The sequence below is a fragment of the Nomascus leucogenys genome, chromosome 10 (assembly GCF_006542625.1).
Source record: "Nomascus leucogenys isolate Asia chromosome 10, Asia_NLE_v1, whole genome shotgun sequence".
Lineage (NCBI taxonomy): Eukaryota > Metazoa > Chordata > Mammalia > Primates > Hylobatidae > Nomascus > Nomascus leucogenys.
Genome location: NC_044390.1, coordinates 24,271,020 through 24,289,575, shown reverse-complemented (window position 1 = coordinate 24,289,575; position 18,556 = coordinate 24,271,020). Strand labels below are relative to the sequence as shown.

The 18,556-nt window shown below is 36.4% G+C and overlaps 1 protein-coding gene across 1 annotated transcript in view; it reads left to right on the top strand.

The window, feature by feature from the left end:
- Positions 1 to 18,556, top strand: part of ACSS3 (acyl-CoA synthetase short chain family member 3) — a 165,512-nt gene that overhangs the window by 71,649 nt on the left and 75,307 nt on the right. Inside the window, exons 6-7 of the mRNA XM_003259596.4 lie at positions 4,090 to 4,170; positions 4,247 to 4,342. Of these exons, the coding sequence (XP_003259644.1) occupies positions 4,090 to 4,170; positions 4,247 to 4,342 (177 nt within the window). The remainder of the gene's footprint in view (positions 1 to 4,089; positions 4,171 to 4,246; positions 4,343 to 18,556) is intronic.

The window sequence follows — 18,556 nt, the reverse complement described above, 5'->3', positions numbered from 1 at the left end:
AGGTTTGGTGCTGGTGTGTTAGATTTTTTAAACAATCAGAACCATTCATTTTTTTCTCTGACGCCTGCCATCATCTGGGGATGGGTTTCTTTTCTTTCCTTCAAGTAAAATTTATTTTCCCCCTTTATTGTTTCTTGTCAGGCTGAATTGATACACACACACACACATATATATATATCTATATATACACATACGTATACATAAGCATATACATATGTACACATGCATGGATACATGCATATATTTTCATGTGTATATGTGAATAGACATTTTACATATCTAAATATATATATATATTTGCCTTGTATGATTCTTTATTACAAAATAAATGATAGAGGGACTTAATGCAGGAAATAGGAAGTGTTGTCATGTACTCTAAACTTTTCTACTGTCAGTATTTTGGGATTTGCCTGTCAGATATTTAAAGACCATTAAAGAAAACTTACATTTTTACAATGAAGAATCCCAACTTCTTAATCTAACCACACACTTCAGGCTTCCCTCCTCTTTTACAACACCTATTGTTACAATTGTATTTTTCTTTTTCAAGTTGTGGCAGCCAAAACCGCACACAACATTTATACCAACACGTTTTCTGTTTTACTTTAATGGCCCCATCTATGACAATTTGTGAATTTATTTGTCTTCAAAAGTAGCTCAGTAAGCTGGAAATTATAAAGAACTGTCTGTGATAACTTTGTGGTCCCATTTCTGAGTAACTAATATTCAACCTTTACTTTTACTTGCCCTGATTGAATTTTTTAAACACCATAAACATTATATCTGTCCCCCCTCCCAAAAGAGAGCACCTTCATATTGCTTCCATTGCTATGTCTGAGATAGGATTCGCTTTCATGTCTTTATTCAGGGCACAGAGTGCTAGTCCCATCTGGATATTTTTCAAGTTCCCCAGACATCTTTAAGAATTATGACTGATCCTACCAAAAGATCAGAACAGCATATTGGCAGGTTACAGGGTTTTTATGAGAATATATTAGATCATCTAGTGACTTTACTTTTAAGGTAGGTAGAGTATAAGTACATAGAGAGGCCGGGCTCAGTGCATCATGCGTGTAATCCCAGCACTTTGGGAGGAGAAGGCGGGTAGATCACGAAGTCTGGAGATCGAGACCATCCTGGCTAGCACGGTGAAACCCTGTCTCCACTAAAAAAAAAAGAAAAAAAATTAGCTGAGCGTGGTGGCATGCCTCTTAGTCCTAGCTACTCGGGAGGCTGAGGCAGGATAATTGCTTGAACCTGGGAGGCAGAGGTTGTAGTGAGCGAGATCGCGCCACTGCACTCCAGCCTGGGTGACAGAGCAAGACTCTGTCTCAATGGAAAAAAAAAAGAAAGTACATATAGAAGGTAATAATAAATAATAGAGATTCAAAAGACTAAAATGAAGAAGGTTTATGTTTTAGAGGTAAGCATTGGTATTGAGTATTTTTACTTCATATTCTGATACACTGTAAAAGTGCTATTTTTAGTTTCCAACTAAATTTGCTTAGTTATAGTATAATGATTTGTTTTCTGGAACATAATTTATGTGTTTTCAGAGGCTGAATGGTGTTTCTCTTTTGCATTTTAATTATCATTACCTGGAAAATGTGATTATAAACAGGAAACAAAAATGCTTTATTATTTTTGTCACAAATTAATATTTATGCTAAAGAAGTTCTCTTGAAATGTGACCTTTGTGTTTTTTGTACTTTCAAACCTCTTATAAAAGGTAAACCTGGAGAATATGAAACCATGCATTTCTTTTTTTCTGCACCATATCAAATACTCAGAAATCTGAAACTATTATCTGAGCATTTGGGAGGCAAGACCAAATTGCAGATCTAGAGTCTGGATTAATAAATGGTAAAAAGATGCTTGATTAAAATTTTCATACTCATTCTTTAAAAAATAAAAGTGAGTATCAAAGACTAATGAAAAACAGAAATTATGGCTCTTCTCACTCCTTCAGCTTCATTTTAATTGTTTTAAATGAGATTCTTTGATGGCAACCTCTAATTATTTTGATATTTATGCCTTTTGACTGATAGGAGCACAGGCTAAAATAAAAAGCAATAATTTCTAGAACTATGGAAATAATATTGTTAATGAGATATTAAATTTTAGTCTTTACAACTTTAAATGCTTTTTCACGCATGGTCTCATATTTAAGTCTCTTTTTTTTTTGGTCAGATGGGTTTAAGTATTCACTAATTTACAGACAAAGTGACATTGGTAAATGTTGTTTGAAGAAGTACTCATCTGAGAGGTAAATAGAAATTTGACAACTTATTCTTTACATTTATCTTTCAGGTTTTACAATTGAATTACTACTCAGTTATATCTTCCCTCACCTTTTATTTCTTGTCATCATTTCTAGTCAATGCATCTTACCCTCTGTACCATATGGTCTAAACATTTACCTAGTTTTAATAATATTTAGAGTTAGTGATAAAAATGGGTTCTAGATGCAGGGACATGTAGGATGGAGAGAAAATTTTAAAACATTTTTAATTGAAATTATTACTGATATTAAGTATCACATCTGTCATAACACATGGACAGCATATTGTCTACAAAAAACTACTTTTTCTAGTCTGTAAAATGAATAGTTTTTATAAAGAGTTTGCAAATTGATTAATATCAGATTCATCAATCTGTTGAGCCATAGGAAAAGACCTTCTTAATAGAACAAACTAGCAAAGTGCATAGACGATAGGATAGGATATAGTGGAAAAATAACTGTTTCGTTTACATGGGAAGGTGCATGTGTAAAGCCTACTGGCAGGGGGCTTAGAATTTCTAATAGTTCCATGGATATCGAGAGGGCCAGCTGCATGCTAACCATGTCATACAATCTAGAAAATAGCTCTCAAATACCAACAACGCTGCATCTGATATTTGCTAAGAGACCAGGTGTTGTTACGGGTGAATAAAATAATGTTCCACAGCATGATACCTATGTTTTATTAGTGGCACCTGAGGAGAGCAGCAATTTTAGTAACTAACGGAAAGTCAATTTCTGTTTCATTTTCCTTGTTTGTGTATGTGTGTTAAGGTGCAGAGCTATGCCAAAAAGCATAACTAATAGCACAGTTATTGATTAGATCCATGTTTGCCCTTTCATAAAAAACAATTATTTTTTTTGCATAGAGCAGTTATAATTGTTGTACTAAAAGATGCTTCAAAATACATGTGAGTGGAATATACCTTCTATCTCTTAGCAGGTGTTCACCTACTATTCTGAGTATTCACTCGGTTATGTCTTATTGGGCCAATGATGATTAATGTTTTTTAAAACAATAAATGAACTTAATTATTAAATTTACCATTAGTTCTTATTTATGGTGACATTTGTACCCAGTGTTAAAATATTAATCTTGCATTGAGGTTGAATTGTTCCCAGTGTTGGGGAAAGCTACTTGAAACTGATCTGTGAAAACTGTGCTACAGTGATATAATGATCCCTACTTTTGCCCAAAATGCAATATAAGACAAATCTTTTAACCTTAGATTCAACTCACTGGAATTCATCCCTAAGAGTTCTAGAGTTCATAATTAAAGAATTGCTCAGCTTTAAAGTGTGCTTGCATGATCCTCAGTGAAGCGTTGTAATGAGATTCCAGTTAGAATATGACTTTGTTTCCTCTAAGCTGCTATTATTTAATCATCTTAAGAAATAGAGGTCCTTATGTTAGTCTGTATTTGAACCATATAACTACATTTTACCTTTCTTCACACTAATTTTTGTTCTGGAAATACGTCTGAAAATGTAGTGTTGATAATGTGTAGTGCCATTAGAAAAGTTTGTATTGCATGTAATTTTGTGAAATCATGTTTTCTTTAGAAGACTAATAATGTTATGTGAGAATGGATTCTAAAAATGGCACTAATGAGGACAAATTATTTTGTGTTGACTATTGAAGGACCCAAAGGAATAATGATTCAAAGATAATTTTATAAAAGCCAAAGTAACCTGTAGCTAATATATAAAATACTTTTGACCAGGAACTTTTAAAGTGGATGCTATGAAGATAGAGAGTGTTTTTACACATTGTTTATTGATTTTAACTTCACTTTTTCTCTCCTTAGGGTGTGATTAGGCCTACTGGGGGATATGCTGTCATGCTAAACTGGTCAATGTCTTCCATATATGGACTTCAACCAGGAGAGGTAATCATGGTTTTAAATTTACATTACATGACATTCTCTGAATAAAATACATGCATTTTATTATCTTATTTTTTAGGTGTGGTGGGCAGCTTCTGACTTAGGCTGGGTTGTTGGACATTCCTATATCTGCTATGGACCTCTTCTCCATGGGAACACAACAGTTTTATATGAGGTAATAAAGTAAAATTAATACCACATATAAATGATATTTATTTTATTAAAACTTTTCATGAAGCAGTCCTGAGTAGGATCAGAAAAATTGGGGTGGGGCCAGGGGACATTATTATATCTTCTTCCAGTTAAAAATATAATTTCAAAAGGGAAAAGGATATGTAGGAAATATTAGCCAGTTATTTAAATTTTGTTGAACAGTCAGAATTAAATTCTGAAGAACATACAAAAACAAGCTTTATATCTATCCCTAACAGATTTATAGAAATTATTGGCAAACTGATACTGATTTTAGAGTCCTAGAAAATAGTTATCATAAAGCAAGCAATGTAGATTCACCTTTTTTATTTTCATAGGATTAATGGATTTCAAAAGTCATGTTGTCTCAATTTTAAATAAATACTTTCCTTGGTTTCTAATAAAGCTCTGTGTATAAGGCATGGGAATATAGACTGACCAGATTTATAGATGAATAAATAACTGTTTAAAAATTCGACGAATATATCAGTGTCACCTAGGAATAAGATTTCTTTGCATATAGGAAATTTCCTTCATATGCCTATTCCATTTAACTTTATCAATGTCTTGTATAAAGACTTAGAAAACATACCTATCAGACCTGTAAAAGATCAAAGTCTTGGAGGGATAACTAATATGGTAGTTTGCTAAATTATCGTTCAAAATGGCCTTGGACTTTTGGGACAAATTTAACAAGATGGAAAAATACATAAATCCTTACAGTTCTATATTTAAATTAAAAAATACAGAAATGAAATAGGGAAAACTTGGGTTAGTTGTAGTTTATGTAGCCAAATCTCTGGGTATTATAACATCCATAACTTAAACATAAGCTGTTGGTAGGACTGTTTTTAAAAAATACTCACCATGTGCAATGATAGAATCTTACTTTACTCTTCCACATTTGAAGATTTGTATTCAGTTTAACTGAGATGATAAAAAAAAATCACTAAATTACTAGAAAGCATCTGAAAAAAGGGAGTTGCATGGAAATAATGTATACAAGAAAGAGGTGGGCTGGGCGTGTTGGCTTACGCCTATAATCCCAGCATTTTGGGAGGCCGAGGCAGGTGGATCACTTGAGGTCAGGAGTTCGAGACCAGCCTGCCAAACATGGTGAAACCCTGTCTCTACTAAAAATGCAAAAAATAGCCGGACCTAGTGGTGCATGCTTGTAATCCCAGCTACTAAGGAGGCTGAGGCAGAAGAATCACTTGAGCCTTGGAGGCAGAGGTTGGAGTGAGCTGAGATCGTGCTACTGCACTCCAGCCTGGGCGACAGAGTGAGACTCCATCTCAAAAAAAAAAAAAAAAAAAAGGGTGAAGAAATTGGGAATGGCTAGTCTGACAAATAATACGCTTAAAGTGCACATATTATAAGTATATTTTGGTGTTTAAAATGTTGCTACATACAAATTATGTAGTCTTGAATGCAGAGTTATAGAGGGTTATATTTTGGGAATAATCAGAGACAAATTTAAATGCTGTAGAGCAAATTTAAAGGCAGTAGAACAAATGGACAACTTCTCAAATATAAGGCTCTCTCTCACATAAGTGTTCTGTCAATACCAGACAAGGATTGTGAAGCAAAGGGAATTTTATATGTGGGGTGTGGAGAATAGTATTAAATGATTTCAAGTTAATTTGCACTCTTAAATTTCTGCAAGTCAATGAATTTGAAAACATGAGAGGCCATTTTCAATCTTTCTGGAATACTCCAGGCCTCATCATCATTTAAAGACTATTTGTGTTCTTTCATGTTTAACTGGCTGGTTTTCTGTCTCTGAATGCTAAAAAATATTAAGGTAGACTTTGACACAAGTATTAAACCATCATATACTACTCTCCACTTTTGTATCATGCTTTTATATCTTGCAGACTTGATATGCAGTTGGGAATTCATATACTATTCTGCATCTTTTGTATAGTGCTTTTATATCTTGCATACTGAATGTGCATTTTGGTACTTGTAATAATTAAAACAAAATAATCTTGACAAATCATTTCATACCATTGTCTTTGCAATATAATGTTTTTAATTAAAAAAATTATTTCTCTTGAAGTAAACAAAGTAAACCTCTACACTGAATAGTTATATTGAATTGTGGCATTGCTTACATAAATACGACAGAGCCAAAGATGCTAAGATATTTATGGTTAGAAGTATTAAGCTGCTTTAGAATTGAGATACATACATATTTTGTGCTATTTACCATGGGCTTTTATTGTTTCTCAAGTTTATTTAAAACATGATATTAACACTGTGATGGAGGGTTGTTTGTTTCTATGTTGGAATGATTTGCTCAAGAAGAATGCAGATGCTCTATAAATATTTGTTGTGTGTATAATTGACTGAAGTAAGCTACAATTTAAAACCTTTTCTCTGCACTCTGGCTTGTTTTCTACAACTTATAAATGTCTTTAAATTTCTCTGATTACAAAACCAAGTCTTTTAGACCTTTGCCTGCTTCAACTATGCCATCTTTATTTTCTTCTCCACTAAGTTCCTTGAAAAAATATCCTGCCCATATTCCCGAACCTCATATTGTTTCAGTCATTCCTCATCTCACTGTAGTCTGATTTATGTTCACATCATTTCATAGAGAAGCTACCGCAGCAGGGGTCACCAGTGACTTCATAAGTGACAAAGTCAAAGGGCCTTCTTTAATCTGATTTTATTTTTTCTCTTACAAGAGTTCAGCCCTGCTGACCATTCCTTTAGGTGATCCTTTCCTCTCTCTTGAGCTCCAGGCTCCTTTGCTAATGTTCATGTTGTTTCTTTTTTCTGGCATGACTTTCCTCCTGTCTTTCCTTTCTTGGTTAACTCCTACTCTCCTTGTGGACTCTGCTTAGATGTTATCATTTCTTGAAAGTTTCCTCTCACGTTCTTGGACTGTGTGCAGTGCCCCTTTTTGTGGTCCTGTTGCTTTCGAGCATATGTCTGTCACTGAGCTGGCCACGCTGTACTGAAATGATATGTTTACATCTAGAAGAGGGTATCATCTAGATGAGGATAAAAGCCAGTTTCACAGCACAGTGCATAGCACACACTACACAATTAATAAATACTCATGGAGCTAAATTATACTCTACTCCTAATTTTCTTCTTTCCATCCTGACAGCTTGTTCTTCTTTTTTTCTCTTTGTTTCTTTCACTTTGATCCTTAACATTTGAGTTTAGCAGGATCATAGTCTTTGCTCTATTTTCTTACTCTGCTTACTTTTCCTGGATAATCTCCAAGCAGTTTACATTTGAGGATCATTAATTAAATCATGGTTTCTAAATCCCCTTTTCATATCTGCCTTTCCTGCTGAGTACTAGCCTATTGTTAGACATCTCTGAATAGTCTGTACACATCTTATGCTCAAGATGACATGAATTGAGTTCTGTATCTCCACCCCACCCTGCAAACCATATTTCCTTCAGTGCACTCTGTGTTTCTGTTAATGTTACCTCCAGTCATGCAGTAATGCAAACTGAGAACCTGCAAGTGATTCCTAAGTTCATTTTCCTTGCATCTCACACTCTACTGGTCATTACAGTTTGTTGAATCTACTTATTTAGTACTTATCAAAAGTGTCCTCTTTTTTCCATGCCTCTTGACATGTATTCAAGGCTGACGTTCATCTTGTGCACAAATATGTCATGTTGACTGATGTCCATACTACATTTTGGCTTCTGATATGATGTGTGCCTATACATTCCAATTACATATTTCAGGTTATCATTAGATACACTCCTCTCTTCATATTGATACAACAACAGACAGAAAATCCATGAAGATGTAGAAAAACTTGACATCATCAACCAACAATATTTAATTGACATTCATAGAACACTATTCTCGACAGCAGCAGGATACACATTCTTTTATAATCACCAAGATAAATCAAAACCTGGGCCACAAAACAAACTTCAACTAATTTAACAATATTTGAAGTCATGCAAAGTCTATTTTAAGACCACAGTATTTTCAAACTAAAAATTAAAAAGAGTTAACAGGAAAATCCCCAAACAATCGGAATCTAATCAATATACTTCTAAATAAATAATCCATAGGTCAAATAGGAAATATCCAGGAAAACATACACACACACACACACACACACACACAGACACACACATACGTCTCTGGGTGTATATATCTCAAACTGATTTACAAGAAAGTACATCATATAAAATTTTGGAGGACACAACTAAAGCAGTTCTGGGAGGGAAATTTATAGCACTAAATGGATATACTAGAAAAGAGGAAAACTCTCAAATCAAGAATATAAGCTCCTATCTAAAGATCCTAGGAAAAGAGGAACAAAATATACCTAAAACCAGGAAGGAATAATAAAGGTAAAATCAGGAATCAATAACATTGAAAACATAAAAACATAGAAAATTAATGAAAAAAGAACTATTTCTTTGAAAGGATAAATAAAATGGACAAACCTCTACAAGCCTGGCAAAGAAAAGAGACAGAAGACACAAATTACCAGTACCATACGTGAAACAGGAGATATCACCAAAGACCCTGCAGACATCAAAAGTATAATAAGGGAATACTATGAGAAATTCAACACACAGAAATTTGACAACTTAGATGAAGATGAGATGGACTAATTCCTCAAAAACCATAAACTCACCAAATGAGAAATAAATTACTAGAATAGCCTTAGTACTATTAAGAAAATCCAGTATGTAATTAAATAGACTCCCAACAAGAAATCTCCAGACACAGATGGTTTTACTGGAAAATTCTACCAATGTTTAAAATAGAAGAGGAGGCAGGGGGCTGTTTGGTATTTCTGTATCCCGTGTGCCATCTACCAAGGTTTAAAGGAGAATCAACACCATTTCTGTACAATCTCTTTCAGAAAACAGAAGAGGAGGGAACAGTCTCCTAATCATTTAATGAAGCTTGTGTTGCCCTAATAACAAGTCAAAGACAAAAAAAATACTACAAATGAATGTCCTTCATAAACATATAGATGCAAGAATTCTTGACAAAATATTAGCAAATATTTTGAATTCAACAATTCAACAATATATAAAAGGAATTATACACTGTGACCAAGTGGAATTTATTCCAGAAGTACAAGGCTGCTTCAATATCTGAAAATTAATCAAGGTAATCTACCATATTAATAGGCTAAAGAAAAATTATATAATCATATTAATTGATGTAGAAAAAGTTGTTTAATAAATTCAACATTCATTCATAATGAAGAGCTACCAGAAAACTAGTAATTGAAAGGAACTTCCTCAACCTGATAAAAGATCACCCATGAAAAAACCTGCTGCTAATATCATACCTAATCATAAAAGCCTGATTGTTTCTCCTCTGTTGTTCAGAAACAAGGCAAGAATTTCCACTCTCACCGTCTATTCAACATATCTGTGGAAGTTCTAGCTCATTTAATAAAGAAGTATAGAGAAGCTGGGCGCGGTGGCTCAAGCCTGTAATCCCAGCACTTTGGGAGGTCGAGGCGGGCGGATCATGAGGTCAGGAGTTCAAGGTCAGCCTGACCAATATGGTGAAACCCCATCTCTACTAAAAATACAAAAATTAGCCAGGTGTGGTGGTGTGCACCTGTAGTCCCAGCTACTCGGGAGGCTGAGGCAGGAGAATTGCTTGAACCCAGGAGGTGGAAGTTGCAGTGAGCCAAGATCGCAACACTGCACTCCAGCCTAGGCAACAGAGCAAGACTCCCTCTCAAAAAATAAATAAATAAATAAATGAAAATAAACAGAAATATAGAGGAAGAAAAGGCATACACACCAGAAGGGAAGAAATAAAATTGTCTTTATTTGCAGATGGCATGATTATTTGCATAGACTATTACAGAATACACACACATACAAATCCCATAACTAATAAGTGAGTTCAACCCAGTCTCAGGATACAAGATTAACATACAAATATTCATTGTGTCTCTATAAATCAGCAATGGCCACATATGGCCATAAAGGGCATCATGAAGGATGCTTGTAGAGATGAACTGGTTTGTATCTTGACTGTATCAATATTCTGATTGTGATAACAGATTGTAGTTTTGCAGTTTTTACACCTGGGGAAAACTGGGTAAAGGGTACACGGTATATCTCTGTATTATTTCTTACAACTGCATGTAAATCTACTTATTTTCCTGATAATTACCACATTTTCAAACAAATTCATAAAACTACCTCATTAAAACAAACAACAACAAAAATCTCTAATCCCTTATCTCCTGACAGCTACAACATTCTCTCTTTAAGGCCTTGTCTACACTCAATAGCTTCAACAGCAATTGGAGAAGATTGCAGAGTAAGTTCCTGATTAAGAAATGGAATTTACTCTGCAATCTTCTCCAATTGCTGTCACCATCATTCCATAGCTACAGCTTTTCCTAACATCCCCAGTCATCTCTACTTTTCCAAAGTCAATGGGCATTTTCAGTCTTTACTGTACTTGACTTCTCAGCATTTGAAAGTGTTGGCCATTTGCTCCATCCTAATCATTCTCTTTCCTTCTAAGGTACAACATGCTCCTGTCTAATGTGCCACATGCTCCTGTTTCCCTGCAGTTATTCTTATGCTCATTCCTGTCCCAGGAACATTGCCTGAAATATATGCTACTTGTCTGTTAGATTTCAGCTGGTGTCACTTCCTCAGGGAAGCCCTCCTTGACCTCCCTGATTAGGTCAAATCCCTTTATTATGGTCTTTTAGCACATTGCCTTTTCCCTTGGTGGTTTGTATAAAAGTTGCAGATTCATATTAGTCTTTAGGCTCCTTTGATGTGTTTGTTTGCCCTTCTTTCCTCTAACTCTACTAAGGAAGGAGTCATCTGAGTTGTGTCCACCATCAATTTTCAGCTCCTTGCCTTAATGACACATATTCAGTATTTAATACATATTTGTTAAATAAATGCCTGAATGACAATATCAGAAAGAAAACTTGATTTATACGTAAAGATTTTTTCTATCAATGAGTAAGAGTAATTTAAATTTTCTTTTTTTTACAACAGGACTGCATGAGCAACTTATATAAGTCAGGTTATATGTTTTATAGACAGAGATTTACTTTTATCAATGGAATTGGACATATTTAAATACAGAGCACCTGGCCAGCTCAGTCAGTGCAGTATGAGATGTTTAAAGTATGCAATTCTTGAAGGAAAATTGGATTGACCAGTTAAAATATGGAAACCAATTCTGAATAATTTAGTCTTTACTTTTGAAAGGAAAAAATTGAATGGTACTTCTTTAGAAATCTACTTCATTAATAGAGCACTGATTCCAATCGATCTAACCCTAACCATGTATGAACAAGAACAGATATTTGGTAGGATGGTTTTGCCAAAGAGAAGGAATAAAACATAAGCAATCTTTTCACATAGGAATGCAATGTATAAACAAATTTAGCTAACAGCCTAGTGTGTATGCACATGCACGTGTGTGTGATGGTAAATAGTGATTATACAGAGATATGCTCCCTTGCCCCTCTCTTCTCTCTAGTATTTCTTCCCTTTACCAGACTATCATCTGCAGAATCAAAATCCAACACTATTTCACTAAGGCAAATAAATCTTTCCGTGTCCTGCCTTTCTCCTTATCTTTGCTGTGTACCAATGTGCAAAAGTGTGTGTTGTACACATATTTCAATTTCATGATACAGTAAGCCCAGGCTTCCACAATGACAGTGGTGTGGTTAAGCAAGAAATGAGATTACTGTTCCTTGGCTAGAGTATTACATAGGTCTAAAATGGAATGTTAGTTACTGTTTCTCCTGAAATCTGGCTTGAGAGTAAGCCATAAACTGGTTGGTATAATTGGTCTTGATATAGCAGTTGTCATTTTTATGTAATAACTGTCTTTTTTTCCAGTCAAGGGATATAAGTTTGCTCTCATTTTACATTTGTTTGTATTTCACATATGGTATACATCACAGCAACAAACCTTTTCAATAAATTCTTCAGTATGTTCAATAGATTAGTGAGGGCAGATGGCCATTTGTTAATAATTCAACAGTTAACTTTGAAGGTATATGCCATACTCTGCCTTCTCAAGCAATAAATTGAATTAGAGAAAGTTGAGGATTTAAAATTCTGAATGATGGTACAGGAGTATGGTCACTGGACTAGAAATACTAACATATGTGTGGTTATCTTGCTCTGCCTGTATGTACCTATATGACTTAAGCAAATTAATTAAACCTCTTTGGTAGTTCCTTTTTTAATCATTAAAATGAGAGGGTTGACACATACTCTCTCAATTTTCACTCTTGTGAATCTTCTTCACTTTAGTTGGTTTTCTTGAATAAATATTTTATTTGGTAACTTATTTTATTTTTTAACTCTGGAATTTATTCCAATTTCTTTTCATAGTTAGGGAATGCTGATTCTTCAAATATATTTACTGAAGAAAACTTTCACTTTAAATTAGTGAACACTTTCAGTGTTCGACAGGAAGCATACTAGTTAAGGCTGCCATGGTATGATTCTGACACTTCTGTTTATTAATTGGCCTCAAATAAGCTGCTTTACTGCTTTCTGCCGTAGTTTTCTCAACTATAATTATCAGTAGTAATAATACCTATGGCATTCAATTCGTTAATCCGTGAAAAAATATTTAGAATAATTCCCAGGATATAATAGTATAATCAGTTCTGGATATTATAAGCTATAGTTATTATTCAAAAATACAAATGTATTATTTCCCGGAATAGGATTCTAACATATAAACACCAAACATAAATTCTCCTGTAATCCAGTCACTTAAATGCTTGAATATTGCTCCACATTTCTTCTTTCAAAGTCTGTTTGTCCTCATAACATTGAAGAATTCAAATCAGAGCACTACAGGCAGCTCCCTTTGAAGCCCATTAATTCTCCTCTTAGCACCAAGGAAAAAAAAAAATCAGCACACAGGGATTTTAAAGAATGAGCAGAAGATGTAGAAGAAAACTCGGTGGTCTCTCCCCTTGCAGATCTATCTTTTAAGCATAGGACTTGTGAGTTAAATAAAAGTGAACTCAAAGGCTTTAATCAGTAAATAACACAGAGAATTTCCTGGCTCACCATTACCAAGCATTTTAATGTTCCACTTCTATTTTTTTGATGGGCATTATCATTACTGGTTTTTCAACTTTGCATAAATGTTTGAAAACTTTGTAGTATTCAGCTTGATAATCTCTTATGGAATGCTCTTTTCTTAAATTCATAGACAGAATGGAGAGTTTAGATAACCCTAATGTCACAGGACCCTTGGGGTGTTGCTTTTCCAGCCAGAAGCCTCTGCAGCTGGTGATGCTTTGTCTGAGTTTTACTTGAGCCTGCTGGGCTCACTCTGCCCACTTGTCCTGGCAAGCTGAGCTCAGCTTGTCCTACTGGCCTGGATCCCATGCCTGGCAAGGGCAAGCCAGGACCAAAGTGGCAAGGGGTGTGTGAGCATGCAAGCCTGGGGTCCAGTCATTGCACACAGCCAGGCACACTGGTTGTTAATGCTGGTTGGGCAGCTCCAGGAGCCACTACAGACCTGTGTCTGGACGAGGGAAACATGTTGGCACGTGGAAGCTTGGAGACGCCAGGAACTGCAGAGCCCCAAAAAGTTTGTCACAGCCCTGGCTTGGGGAGTCCCAAGGTCTGGGCTGCTCAAAGGGCCACAGCTCTTCTCTCCTTCTTGTCACCCATAACATGACAAGCAGGGACAGGGGCCATGTTTCAGCCCTGTTTGTGCTATAGCTCTTTCAGTTCAGCCATTTGGTGGATCCTGAGTTCTTGTCCCATGTCAAGGATCCATGAGTATGCAGACAACTGGAGGGTGAGCAAGGCAAAGAGGTGCTTTAATTGAGCAACAGTACAGGTCTGGAGACACAAAGTGGGTAGGTCCTGTCCACAGGCAAGAGGAGACCTGGAGAGGGTAGCTCCTGTCTGGAGGCAGGTCATCCCTTTATCTGTGCAGCTTGCAGCTGAGAGGAGACCCAGAGTGGGTAGTTCCTATTGGCAGGCAAGTCATCCCATTGAGTCTGCAGCCCTCTGGAATGGATAACTCTTATCTGCAGGCAAGCTGTCCCTCAACTCTCTGAGTCTGGCTGAGTCTGGGGTTTTTATGGGCTTCGGAAGGGAGAAAGTGCATGCTGATTGGCCTATTAGCAGCCACAGACGGCCTGGAAAAAGCACCATAAGTTCTCACTCTGGGCCTGGGACCCCACCCAGAACTAACAGCCCTGCCCTCAGGTTTCAGGTTGTCCCTGCCTTGAAGGTGGGGCTTCACTGGGGACCCACCCCTTTCCACCCAGAAGCCTGTCTACCTCCTGCTGTCATTAACATGTCGTCCATGGCACCCTGGCTGTCCATGCTGAGGGGTACCTGCAGGCCTGCGCTGAACCATCATCAGCCCCCTTTGGTCCCCCTCCTGTGCTCGTTGACACCCAAAGTTCAGAGGGGGCCAAGGAGGCAGGGGGCTGGCATGTTTGCAGTGCCCTGAGTGTGTACATACTCGGCTGTGTTGTGACATCACCTGGACAGGGCCACAACTTTGATATGAAATCAGAGCAGGCACTAGGAGCAGGGAGAGGCCATGCAGCAGGAGCAGGCACTTCTGAGCCTGTGTGGGGACGGGGGCTTCCTGGGCCTCTGAGAGCACAGGGATGGCTGGGTGGCTGCAGCTGCAGCCCGGAGGGCTGGGATCCTATCCCACCAGCTTGGAAACTTGTCTCCACAGTAACCACTCCAGATGGGCCACTGCTGCTGCCACTAACCTTTCTTTATAGAATGATTGGTGTAGAAATGAACTCTGTAGTCTTTATATTTGTTCAGGAATCAAATGGGATAGTGTAGTTGAAAGTAGTTCAAACATTTCAAAAATATTATTTTTTATAATGTCCAGTCATGTGTTACATGAAAATGTTTTGGTCAATGATAGATCACATGTACATTGTGGTCCCATAAGATTATAATGGAGCTGGAAATTTCCTATCATCATAATGTTGTCGCACATTGCATTTCTCACGTTTGTGATGCTGGTATAAACAAACCTACTGTGCTGCCAATGGCGTAAAAGTATAGCACATGCAATTATGTGCAGCACATTAATACTTGATAATGATAACAAATGACTGTGGCTGGTTTGTATATTTACTATACTATACCTTTTATCTTTATTTTAGAGCGTACTCCTACATATTAAAAAAGGTTAACTCTAAAACAGTCTCAGACAGATCCTTCAGGTGGTATTCCAGAAGAAGTCATTATTGTCATAGGACATGACAGCTCCATGCTTGCCCCTGTAGAGCTTCCAGTGAGACAAATTGTGGAGACAGAAGACAGTGATACTGATAATCCTGATCCTGTGTAGGCCTAGGCTAATGTGTATGTTTGTGTCTTAGTTTTTAAACAAAAAAGATCAAAGTTTTTTTAAAAATCGAAATTTTTAAAATGGAAAAAACTTACAGAATGAACATGTAAACAAAGAAAATTTTGTTCAGCTGTACAATGTGTTTGTCTTTTAAGCTGTCTTATTACAAGTCAAAAATTTAAAAAACTAAAACATTTATAAAGTAAAATAGTTACAGTAAGCTAAGCTTAATTTATTATTGGAGAAATAAAAATACTTCTTTAGAAATTTAGTGTAGCTTAAGTGTGCAGTGTTTATACGATATGTAGTAGTGTACAAGAATGTCCTACACCTTAATATTCATTCACCACTCACTCACTGACTCACACAAAGCAACTCCTAGTTCTATAAGCTCCATTTCTAGTAAGTGCCCTATTTAGGTGTAGCGTTTTTTATCTTTTATACCATATTTTTACAGTTATTTTTCTATGCTTAAACATGTTTAGGTACATAATCGCTTACCATTGTGATACAATTGTCTACAGTATTCAGTACAGTAACACGCTGTACAGATATGCAGCCTTGGAGTAAGAGGCGATACCACGTAGCCTCAGTGTGTGGAGGCTTCACCATCTAGGTTTGTATAAATACACTCCGTGAGGTTTTCACAATGCTAAGATCACCTAAAGATACATATGTCAGAACGTATTCTCATCATCAAGCAACACGTGATTGTACATTTTATACATGTGTAAATAAGAGTAATCATTATCACTTTATATGTGTGGACTAAAACTTTCAGCCATTTCCAAATATGCAAGTCCCATATTTGAACATATTGAGGGTAGGAACTACTCGCAAGTTAGTTTTTGCATTTAATACTCTTACTAAATTATCCCCAAAGTATCTTTAATGAACATTTCAATTACTTCTGTGTTTCCCTGTATCTGTAATCTCCACTAAGTCATCCTATACTGTATTTTCCACATGTACACCTTCTGAATACCTAACTCCTCCCAGGCTTCATTTTCACAGTGTAATTTTACCTACATGTGTGTAGTTATCTTCACTTTGCAAGAATTTTGTATTTTTGTTTATATTAACCATTTTTCTCTAATTTGTTTATTCCTTTTTCAAGGACAGGGATTTGCTTCTTTTAAAGACAGAAATGTGCTATTTCCTTTTAAAACAAGTAGCCATGATTCTGCTAACTAGTATATTCAATTGGACACATCATAGTCCTTTTCTCCCCTTCATGTAATGGGAAATAACATTTAAAAAAATCTAGTATATAGCAATCTGCCTTCTGTGTATATAGAATGAGAAAAATGATGACTCAGCTATTACTCTGATTCGGCTATATTATTTGATCTTCCCAATTGGAAAAGATTATAAAGCTGATGCTAGCATCCTTTAGATTTCTCCTGTGATTAGTTGTTAAAAAATATTTATTTTTGAGTTTATTTTTCTCTTTATGTATGTCTATGTTTTAAGTTGGAGCTAGCAAGCTCAGTTATTGTCATAGCTCCATCAACAATATTTATTAATGTCTATTGTCAGCTCCAAATCATGCTAGAAGGTGATGGGGAAGCAGGTAAATATCAGATATGGCCTTCCACCAAAGGCTCTGACAATATATATTCAAGGAATAAAGATTAATATGAAGTACAGAGGCTGGGCACAGTGGCTCATGCCTGTAATCCCAGCACTTTCAGAGGCTGAGGCGGGCGGATCACGAGGTCAGGAGATAGAGACCATCCTGGCTAACACAGTGAAACCCCGTCTCTACTAAAAATACAAAAAAAATTAGCCAGGCATGGTGGCGGGCACCTGCAGTCCCAGCTACTCAGGAGGCTGAGGCAGGAGAATGGCGTGAACCTGGGAGGTGGAGTTCGCAGTGAGCTGAGATTGCGCTACTGCACCGCAGCCTGGTGACAGAGAGAGACTCCGTCTCAAAAAAAAAAAAAAAAAAAAAAAAAAAGATTAATATAAAGTACAGAAAGCAAACAAATCAAGACACACCTAAATAGCAAACTCTTACACTGTGTAGAAGATGACAATTTCTTTGTAAACTACATGGTGTCATCACCTATGATAAATACTCTACATTTAACTCTTGCATGCTGGCTCAAAAATCTGCACTAGGTTTTTAAGGGATGTTTGCAACTAGTAGATAGGGAGAACTTTGTGAATGAGACAATAACAATTAATAATAACTATTATTGATTGTTGAGTGATCAGAACTCTTCTAAGCACTTTTTATACATTTTGTTGTAATTATAAGTACAAACCCATGATGTAGATATTTTAAGTACCCCATTTACAGCTGTAGAAACTAAGAACAGAGACAGCAAATAAATTTGCCAGTGACACAATGGGGCTGGAGCTGGGATTTGAAACAAGCTTGCCTGGATTCAAAAGCAGGATTCCCTTGCCATAATCCAGAGAGGGACAATCGGGAAGTCCAACTGGACTTGGACTGTTGTATAGTCCAAGATACATGGCCAGGACTAGAATATCAGTGATCAGAACATTAAGGAGGAGGTTAGGGTGTCAGGTGGCTGTTGTAAGAGATGAAAAGGGAGCTGAAAATAGCTCTGATGTCTTCAGCTAGGACAACCAGTATAATGGCAGTTATCAACTGAAGTACCACAGTAGGAGGAACAACTGGTGGAGAGGGAAGCAATACTTTTTGTTTTGATAACACTGAGTTTGAAGGTTGTACTCAGATGTTCATATGACATTGCAAAGTAACATTTGATCAAGTTACTCAGGTGAAGATTGAGAACAGAAGCTGAGGAAATTCTTGAGGCTGAGGAAGAGAAACTATATAAATTGAGCGTTAGAAATTGGAGCCAACAGGAGAATCAGAAAAGCAAAGTGTACTAA